At 48.9% G+C, this 9668-nt stretch overlaps 1 protein-coding gene across 1 annotated transcript; it reads right to left on the minus strand.

Moving 5' to 3' along the window:
- Nucleotides 1-629: 629 nt before the first annotated feature.
- Nucleotides 630-9294, minus strand: LOC104145406 (uncharacterized). The gene is made up of 5 exons (XM_068928942.1): nucleotides 8924-9294; nucleotides 6336-6512; nucleotides 4394-4493; nucleotides 1991-2121; nucleotides 630-1275 (listed from the first exon to the last, which is right to left on the minus strand). The coding sequence occupies exons 1-5, from the start codon at nucleotides 8972-8974 to the stop codon at nucleotides 988-990; spliced, it is 747 nt and encodes a 248-aa protein (XP_068785043.1). The 5' UTR covers nucleotides 8975-9294; the 3' UTR covers nucleotides 630-987.
- Between the last annotated feature and the right edge of the window lie 374 nt (nucleotides 9295-9668).

A 9668-nucleotide genomic window follows, 5' to 3' on the forward strand; every position in this document is an offset into this window, starting at 1 on the left:
CCCGCGCCGGGCCGGAGCCGGGGCCGGGGCCGGGGCCGGGGCCGGGGCCGCAGCAGGGGCCGGGGCCGCAGCAGGGGCCTGGGCATGACCGGGGCGCCGCGCCGGCCTGTGCGCGCCCCCCGGCCGCGGCCGCCCCGCCCACGTGACGGCACCGCGCTCCACCCACGTGACTCGCCGCCGTCCCGCCCACGTGACAGCTCCAACGCCCCGTCCACGGGACCCGACCCGCCCACGTGACAGCACGACCGTTCCTCCCCTCTCCCCGCCCCCGCGGCCAGACCGTCCTTCCTTCACGGAGGAAGCTCTTCGCCAGCCCTCGGACCCGGGCAAACCCCGGCCTTCAAAGAAAAGTTCGTTAAATAGCGCTTGGCCCAGGCTACGCACCGCCATGGCACATACTGCTCTGCTCCTGCTCCCGAGGTAACTGCCCGGGGATTTGCCACTGAAGCCAGTGAGAGCTGCCTCAAATACTCACTGACCGGACAGCAAGACCCACTGAAATAAACATGCACTTACCCACGCTGCAAGTAGATTTAGAAAAAGGAGAGAGCATGTATCAGCGTCTTCCCAAGCCGCACGTAAATGTACCTCTCTGCTACTTAGCCAAAAGTGTATATTATCTACAGAAATACACAGGCAGCAATAAAGTATATTGACTTTAAAATTACAGAGATTACAAAACAGATTTGAAACAGCTCATTTATAACCCACATTGTTGCCCTGGGAGTTTGTTATTCATTTAAAGACTGTTGAGATCAAAGTTACAATCTTGCAGCTGCTTTACAAACACAGAAAGCACTGGAATCACCATGTGGTTGAAAAACCTCTCTAGACTTGGCACACTGAAAAAAAGTGAGACTCATTCCTCATGGTTACAATCTGGAATTAACTTTCTAAACTCTTAACATAGTCGCAAATTAGCCGCATGAGTTTAAGAAACGAGATCTCGATCATCTCTTGCAGATCTGTAGCCACCAGAGCACAAGGTTAGGCACTCTCAGCCTTCTCTTCCTCCTTCTTTTTCTGGGGTACCCTGCCCATAGTGTAGAATTCCTTGTTTGGGCGCAGGTCAATAAAATGAGCTATGCGATTAGACATAGCAAAAAAAGCAGAAATCATGCCTATGTCCCAGGCATCTTCACGGTCAAAACCATGTGCCTCCAGCTTCTGGAAATGCTCTTCAGTGATGTTTTCAGCTTTACAGACTGCAAGGGCAAACTCCAGCATTGCCAGTTCCCGATCACTCAGGTCAGCCAGTTTCCAATTCACAGTGACCTGTGAAAAGGCACAAACCAGGAAGTTGGAAGAAGGACAGAGGGAAACAGCAAAGGGCCCGGGTGGCTTATCACCATCTTATCTCCATGAGGCAGAAAGGTGGCAGCGTGCAGGCTCTTTCTCTCGCTAGCTGAACCAGACACCCCGGCTACTGTAAGACAAAGGATACATCTCTTTTACTTCCCTTCTCACATAGGGACCGTGCAGGAGTTCTGGGGACCCAACACCATCAGGATGCTGCAGCCCTCCCCCAGTAGCAGGTTCCTCCACAAACGCAGGGTTGCAACAACGAAGGACATGGGCCATAGGTTGAATGCTCTGCAGATCGACTGACCATCCCTGCATATTTCTTGGAGAATGGACGAGAATGCACACCCATCCCTCCTCCATGGCTACCCTCAAATTCATGGCTGGTTTATTATCATACCTTCAGTATCAAGCTGTGCATTTTGTGCTGCTATGATAACATAGTACCATGATGAAGTCCTCCTTGGTGGTGCAGGTCATCTAACCATTCACCAATAACCAAGTATAAGCCAGGCATTTTATTAATGTCCCAGCTATGTCTAATAGCTCTCCTCTGCCTGTGCTGGGAACCACAGGCTGAAGCATGAAAACATTAGGTGAAGAAGCAAACGTGTAAGAGAAAGCCATTCCGGTCTCCCAGAAGTACATGCAAAGTAAGTGTGGCACATGCCGTTTTAACAGCACTGACCTGGTCAGCCAGTGCTGGCTGCTTGGAATATATCCGATGAAGTGCTCCATGTGCAACCACGCAGTAGGTACATCTATTCACAACACTTGTGGCCACAATTATGAGCTCTTTGTCTGCCTTGCTGAGACGCCCTACAGGGAGAGCAAAAGATTTGGTACGCTTTGTTATTAAAATTAATCCACCGATGCAGGTATGACTGGGGAAACAATAAGGGCTCTGAGTACCAATTGCTCATAGAACAGCCAAATGGACAGAAGTCCAGGGAGTGCGCAGAGACCTCCAAAAAAATCATCCAAGGGACCAATTTAACTGGACATTTGCTCATTAGGCACCTTGTTAGGATAAGAGATACATTACTTGGTCAACAGAGAACAACAGTTCTATCTAACAGAACTCAGTGGAGCAAAAATACTAGCACCCAAATACTAGCACACCAAGTAGGAAGTTTGATTGGTACTTCTCTGTGTATATCTCAGACTCACATGGCTAAGAGGGTTGCCCCTGGCACGATTCATTTTTCATTGCTGCTCCTACAGAGGACAGCAACGTTGTAAAACCTACCGAGCAGGTTTCAACAAGTAAACATTATTTACCACTTTCTAAGGCAAGAACATGAAACCAAACAGGAGCAATGACTTACTGCAAGACCAGGGATCTGAGAATTTCTAGTGTGGTGACAAACAAATGCCAACTTGTAAGAAGCGACTAGCCCTGTGACTTCTTTAAAGAAACCCTGTAAATGATATCCATGCTGGGTTATACTCAGAATCAATGCTAGCAATTTTCACAAACACCTTCACACCAGAACAGTGCAGAGGAGCAGAGGAACTTACCTGTCTGTACATCAGCACTCATACTCTTCGCCTTTCTCAAGATAATCATCAGCAGGTTGTTTTTCAAATCACATTTCACAGGGAAAGTCAGGATCCCTTCCTCCTTCCTTCCAAAAGCTACTACTTTACTGGATTTTGAGGGTATTTCCAGAAAACTAGTGTTTTGCAAAAGCATGAAAGATATTAGTAAAACCTCTTGGCTGGAAAGTAATCGGGAAGAGAGAGTTTCTTACTCGGAAACAGATCAGAGGCAGAGGTGGCAACTCTGTGATGCTTCAGGACAGATGCTGGAAAAAAGGGTGGGATCCAAGATAGTCCTGCTCCTTAAGTCAAACAATAAGCAAGCAGGGGTATGAGAATGACCAAATAGATCCTCTCACCGTTGAGGGCATGGCTTCACGCCAGCAGCACAAGCAGAGTAGAAAGCCTTATGCATAGACTATATCTCAGTGGGCGAGGCAAAAGGTTGCGCTCTTTGCTGCCACTGGAACTTGCTGAGACCCTGTTCCCAGACCCTTATCTTCTCTAACCAGATGGAGCAGCCTACACTTCCCAGGTTATTTTACAAACTCCTGATTTTACTGATGCGTCTTTACAGCAAAAGCAATGAGAACAAGTTTCCTGTCTCACAGGAAATAAGAGGAAGGAACAAGTGGTCTTCAAATCATGTCTTCTCAGAGGCTTGAGAGTTGTGAGAAGTTCCTCACACCGACCACCGTGCACTGGAACGACCAGTCTCACTACATGTTCTATGCCAGGGACAGCCAGAGGCCTCCCGCTGTCAAAGCGTATAGATAAGAATCACTGCCTTCTTCCCACTCCTGCAGCATGCAGACAACTCCATGGGTTCAGAAATCCACAGCGGAGCATGTCAGAGCCCAGTGTGTACACCCTTTGAGAAATTCTGCTCACTGCTTATGGCCATCTCACTGATAAGAACTGCTGTGAAGGGAGAGCTGCAGGAAGCTTTAGCAACAGCATGCCTCTTCCTTTAGGAGCTGCTTTTATGCTGAGCCCTTGGCCTTGGCCTCTGCCCTAACTACAGTGCAGCTGCCCTGCAGCCGTAGCTGTGCCTGGCCACGTAGCCCTCTTGATCTGGAACCTGAGCCTGGCCCACAGACTTTCTTGGCCCTGCTTTGTCGCTGTGAACTTGTTAGTCAAGTCTGGACTGTTGGCTATCCCTGGTCACCCTCATCACACCTACAATGCTCATCTTGCTTGGGTAATATGGGACTACAGCACTGTCAGTGAAGCCACTGGTCATGCTGTTACCATGTTTGGCTCCTGGCTCATCATCCTGTAGGCAGCAACCTGTCCTTTCTTCCTGACACAGAGAATGGTGCTGCAAAGCAGCTCTGCCTGGCATTTTAACCCCAGGCTAGAAAGTCTGAAGCTTTATGCAATACGAGCAGAAGGTGGAAGCAGCAAAGCACTTCCAGCCTCTGCCAGCTGCTACTATGAGTTGACATAAGGCACAGTGAGGGAATACAATATAGGATGTCAGGGATGTCACTTAAAGCAGCTTTTCACATCTGCGAAGTGAAGGGCTATTTCAAGGTGTATGGTTTACCTGTGTCTTTGTTCATAATGGCATTGTAATAAGCGAAGAAAGCTCTGAATTCAGCAGGTCGATGAGACATGGCTTTGAACACATTAGGCAAAAATCCAGTCTATTCAAGGAAAAAGACAAACAAGTCAAGAATACTAGTCTTAATGCACAGTGCAGCTGGCAACATTAATATGTGAGGCTTAGGAAAAAAATGGTTAGCACAGCAGTCCCAGAGAATCTCCACAGTCCCGCTCTCCTTGCACTTTGAGCCTATTTATACATATGACTGACAATGTAATGATGTGATTCTTAATTAGGTGTTGCTATGTTTTCAGAGAACGAAATCTGCCCTGCTCACCTTCTCCTCACCAGTAATGAACACAATCACACTCCCCTCAGGCGATTCTCTTCCAAAGTAAGCAATTATCATCTGTTTCGTCTCTGCCTGACAGAAGCTGCTATGTCCGTCCGGCCATCCTAGACCTCCTCTAGCTCTGCCTCTCCCTATAAGATTATGGGACCCAAGACAGAACCAGCCCAAACGGAATGCCACACGGTTTGAGGTACAGGCATACTGTGGATTTATGTGCCGGTCCAAGGATGTGACTCTGTTTCATTCTCTGTTCTCTCCCTGATGATTCCCAATGCTCTTTGATGGTACACTACGCTGCCACTCCCAGAGACTCACTTGCTGTCTCTCCTATGCAAGATCAGCTAATACTGAACCCATGTGCGTCTGCGTCCCACTGCTTCACGTTTATCAGTATGGGATTTCAGCTGGTTTTACTGCCTGCCTGCCAAGCAGTGGGAGATCCCATGGCAGTTCTGTTCAATCAGTCTTTGGTGAGACTGTGGCTTCCTGGCTGCTATTCTTCAGGATGTTTATGAAAAAGTAGAATCGCTAATGTGTGACAGACTCCACTGGCAATCTCTCTCCACCGTCACACAGCTGACTGTATTCCTCCTATCCTAGACATCTGTTTGTTGTTAGTTAACCAAGGGGAGGTTCTTATCTCTCAAATCATGACTGATTAACTTCTTTAGGAACCTTTGGCAACAGAAGTTGGCAGCAGTTTCTGGAAATCCTAGTCTACTGTATTGATTGGATCCTACATCTAGGTCTCTGCTGAGCCCTTCAATGCACTGAGAGGGAAGAGGTTGCATCACAGCATATGAAAGCTGTGCTGGCTCTTCCTCAGTACATTATAGATACCTGTGAGTCTGGTGACTCCTTTTGTTATTACACAAACTTCAGAGAGATAACTGCAACTGTAATTGTAACAGAGCAAAGATACAACAAACAGGCAGGAACTACAGGGACGGAAGGATTAGCTTTGCTGTCTGAGGAAGCTCTTGGAAGAAAGGAGTATCAAGAGAGCTTCAGCTGGTGCAGTGTTTTAGAAATCACAAAGGTGTGTGTGGAGTGGGGAAGGGAATTCACGTCTGATTCTCTGTTGTTTCCCTTATACCAGCACAGTAGTGCATTTGGCACGCTGTTCTGTTCTGCCACCCTGCAACCCATTTAACTTTGGGGCGAAAAAAATGAAGAACAAAAGAAGGAATACCTGTTGGGCCTTTTAATGCCGACGCCTAAAGAGCCCCTCAAAAGGTTACCAAAAAAAAATGTCCAAGAAAATTATTAATAATAATCATAATAGTGTTCCAAGTGAACACAGATGCTCTCCAAGCAAAAAAAAAAAAAAAAACAAAATACACTCTGGAGTTTCAACTACCCCTGTGAACTGGAAACAACCTGAAACAACCCACTAGATTCAGAGAATCAGAGACACTTACAATCCACTGCAAGACTCCCAGTAAAATCCCCATCCTTTAGACTGGAAAAAACTTTGCAAGAAGTACTGATCACCTCGGTCTCCTATCAGGTTTTTGTTAGACCAAACCAGAGACATTGGTCACTTTGGACCCTTTCTGCTGAGAGGATTTTGCAGCAGAACACTTTTACCTTCATTTCTACTTCCTCCATGAGCTCCACAATGTCATACGGCATATCCTTCTTATTGGGTACTGGGTAGCGGCCAATCGGTCTTGCAGAGCTCTCCTCCTTAGTGCTGTATGCATGGCTCAGGGTTGCCACGTGGGGCCTTCTCTGGAGTCTCCCTGATGCTAGATGAGGCAGATGCTAGTGAGAAAGGAGGGAGGAAAACGTGTCACTGGCAAGGACAGTTACCAACCAGCTTTCTCAACTGCCCTTTCTATTACCACAGAACTGATGGGCACCTCTGTCACTGTAAGCCACTCTGTGCTCCCTTAGCAGGGCAGGCAGCACACTGAAAGTAGAAACCCAGTCTACTGTTTTGCAAAATTGGCTAAAGCTAATTCCTAGCTTTAGCACTGAGCTGCTATGTGGGCACCAGGCAAGTATGACCTCCCCATGCTTCATTCCTATGTACCCACCTTGTTTGGCAGGCAACAACTACTGCTCCTTAGAGTTCTCACTAGCCAGGGATCATGCCCATTTGCACCAACTCTCCAACAGGAGATCCTGAAGCATCTCCTAAGCATAAAAGTTCTTTCCAGCTGCTCTTCATACAGCAACGTCTCACAAAACATTCAACAGTTACCCTGGGGATCTCCTTCAGTAAGGACAGCACTAAGAATAGATTGACGTTGAGGTTTTTCAGCCTTCTTCCAGGCAAAGCAGCTTCCCCTCCTGAGGTACAATTAGCAGTTGAAACCTGAATGGTACCAGAATTAGGCCTTTTAGTGTCCTGAAGTAAGCAGTATTCCTATAGCAAAACAACTGGAAAGGCTTTGGCACTGACAAGACTCCGTACTGTCCTATAAAGGTGCTACACCACCCTTTAATGCTGCATTATTGCAATAAAAAGCTGTGGTCTTGCAGCATCTAATAAGACAGAAATGCTTTGTTCCTAGGCAGTTCTTTAGCTGTCTCTGAAAATACTTTGCAAAAGCAGCTTCACCTTACTGATGGGAAACTGGAGCTGAAGTAACTCACACTAGGTCACTCTTAGGCCATCTGTGTAGAAATAGGAACAGAACCAAGATGTCCTGACTCCCTGCTTGGATGGTCTTCCCAGCTCTCTGGCACACAGTACAACAACTTCCAATTTTCACAGGACCATAGCATAATCCCCAGTCACCCCATGACTGCACAGAAAAGCTCAGGCTTTCCCCCACAATTCACAATTTTCATACAAAAGTTGAACTAGTCAGACCTCACATTCTCTAGGCATTCTTGTGTTGCATGGGTTTACCTGAGTTCCACTCTGAGATTCCTATCTGCTACTATAGTGCATATGAAGGAGCAATGATAACTGGGGTAGAAATACATCAGTTCGCTGCTAAGAGGAAGGAAGACACTAAAACAGCTGTACGTGTGCAACCAGCACCACAATGATCAGAAAAACACTGCAGCAAATATAAACTACAAAACCACCTGAGAAATTAAATTTCTGAGGATAAGCATAACAATAATATTGAAGTGTACAAAGTAACTTTACAGGCCGCCAAAAGCAAGGATTCCATAATGTAAAGACTCACTGCAAATGCTCTTCAAAATCAAAGCAAACCAAAGCAACTCCATGAGAAGTAAGCTGTACAATCTAAATTAATTACCTGAAGAACTTCATGAAGATTCAAAATACTGTAACCAAAAGTAATGACAAAACGCATTTCCTTTCTCAACTTACGTATGAGAAACCAACTCGAGTACATCAGCTCACTTGCGCCTCTCTCTCAAATTCTTGAGCATGCAACGATTTTAGCCCCTGATCTCAGTGGGACTACTTGTATGAATAAAATTACATGTTTAAGAATTGGAAGTAGGAGGGCGATTTTAGACTAGCGGAAGACAAGACACATTGGTACAACATACCACAAGCCATCTATAGCTGTAAAACTAATTATACTTAGCAGCCACAGCAGATCATTTCCATGAGAAGTTTGGTAACACAAATGCAGCCTGCCAAGCTTTCCTGTGGCTTTGTATTTTTATCCAGGAACATCAGAAGAGCAGGAGACAGGTAGCTTTGGGGAGCCACCTAGGTTAAGCAAGGTACTCCTTCAAGATTCAGGTTAGACATTTTTCTGGAGCACAGACATCAGTGTCCCGGTAAGAGAGGAACGAGAGAGAAACCTGCTGCGGTGCGGGCCGTGCCCAAGCGGCCGGGGCGCTCCGGTCCGCAGGCGGCGGCCCCGGAGCCGCAAGCAGCCCCGGGAGGCGGAAGGGCAGCCCCACCGCCGCGGCGTGCATTAGACCACCACCTTCCCCGCCCCGCAGCCAAAGCACAGCAGGGCTTCTCCAGCCGAAACTGTCCCCCTGCCCGGGGCAGGGCGTCCCTTCCTGGCCCGGCCCGGCTCTCCGCCCCCGCTCCCCGGCAAGCCGTGCAAGAGCAGAGGCAGAGCGGCGACGCTGCCGGCCGCCGAGGCCGCAGCGGCAGCCACCGCCTCCTGCAAGGCCCCGGGCGGCGCAGGCCCGACCCGGGCGGCGCAGGCCCGAGCGGCGGCAGGGCCGCTCCTGGGAAGGGGGCTCCGTGTGGACTGCCGCCCGCCGCGCCCCGCCGCACTCACGGTCAGGCGGGCTCGGCTCCGCTGCACGGCGCGCAGCACCCAACCGCTCATGGCCGGTCCTCCCCTTCCAGGGCAGCCGGGCAGGAGGGAGGCAGGGCCTACAGAGGCTGCTGGGGCGGAGCGCAGCCGCTTCGCGCTGCTGCCGCCCTCGGTGCCCGGGCCCGGAGCGGCGGCAGCGCGGAAGCGGCGGCAGAGCCCGGAGCGGCGGGGCAGCGCCGGTAGTGGTGATGGCAGTGGCGATAAGGAGGGTGCTTTGTCTGCGCGTGTGGGTCCGCGTGAGGAGTGTCCCGGTGCCCTCTGCGTTTGGCGCTGGGCTCAGAGCCCCTCATTAAAAGCAGTCTTGATGGGGAATGGTAAAGCAATACAGTAAAGGGCCTGCCGGCAACTCTCACTGGAGTAAACTGTATCTGGCTTTGGCATACCCAGCGTCAGAGCTGAGAAAACATGCTTGGAGTTAATCCCAGAGAGGCTCCAGGAATCCTGATACAGATGAGAAGAAAAGTCTCGCAATGTGTAAGCGTTCATGTCAGTTAAATACACTGATAAGGCCGATGAAGTATTTTAGCTCATTACTGCCTGTAAACACACGCCTGTCGTCTCCAGGGCTGCTCTGCAACTCTAAATTGGTATCGGGCACAAAGCACGTGCTGCATCCAGGTGAAGCTTTATGTGACTACAGCTGTATGAATTAGTCCATTTCTTTGCAATACCTTGAAGAACAAAACCTAGCTGAGGGATCTATGAG

Source organism: Struthio camelus, chromosome Z, assembly GCF_040807025.1.
Source record: "Struthio camelus isolate bStrCam1 chromosome Z, bStrCam1.hap1, whole genome shotgun sequence".
Lineage (NCBI taxonomy): Eukaryota > Metazoa > Chordata > Aves > Struthioniformes > Struthionidae > Struthio > Struthio camelus.

Excerpts from the sequence above, each read along its gene's own strand:
- LOC104145406 (XM_068928942.1), bottom strand. The coding sequence starts at position 8,974 with ATGAGCGGTTGGGTGCTGCGCGCCGTGCAGCGGAGCCGAGCCCGCCTG. Across the intron at positions 4,494-6,335 it reads TGGAGGAAGTAGAAATGAAG|ACTGGATTTTTGCCTAATGT; the intron begins GTAAAAGTGTTC and ends TTCCTTGAATAG. Across the intron at positions 2,122-4,393 it reads CATTATGAACAAAGACACAG|GGCGTCTCAGCAAGGCAGAC; the intron begins GTAAACCATACA and ends CTCTCCCTGTAG.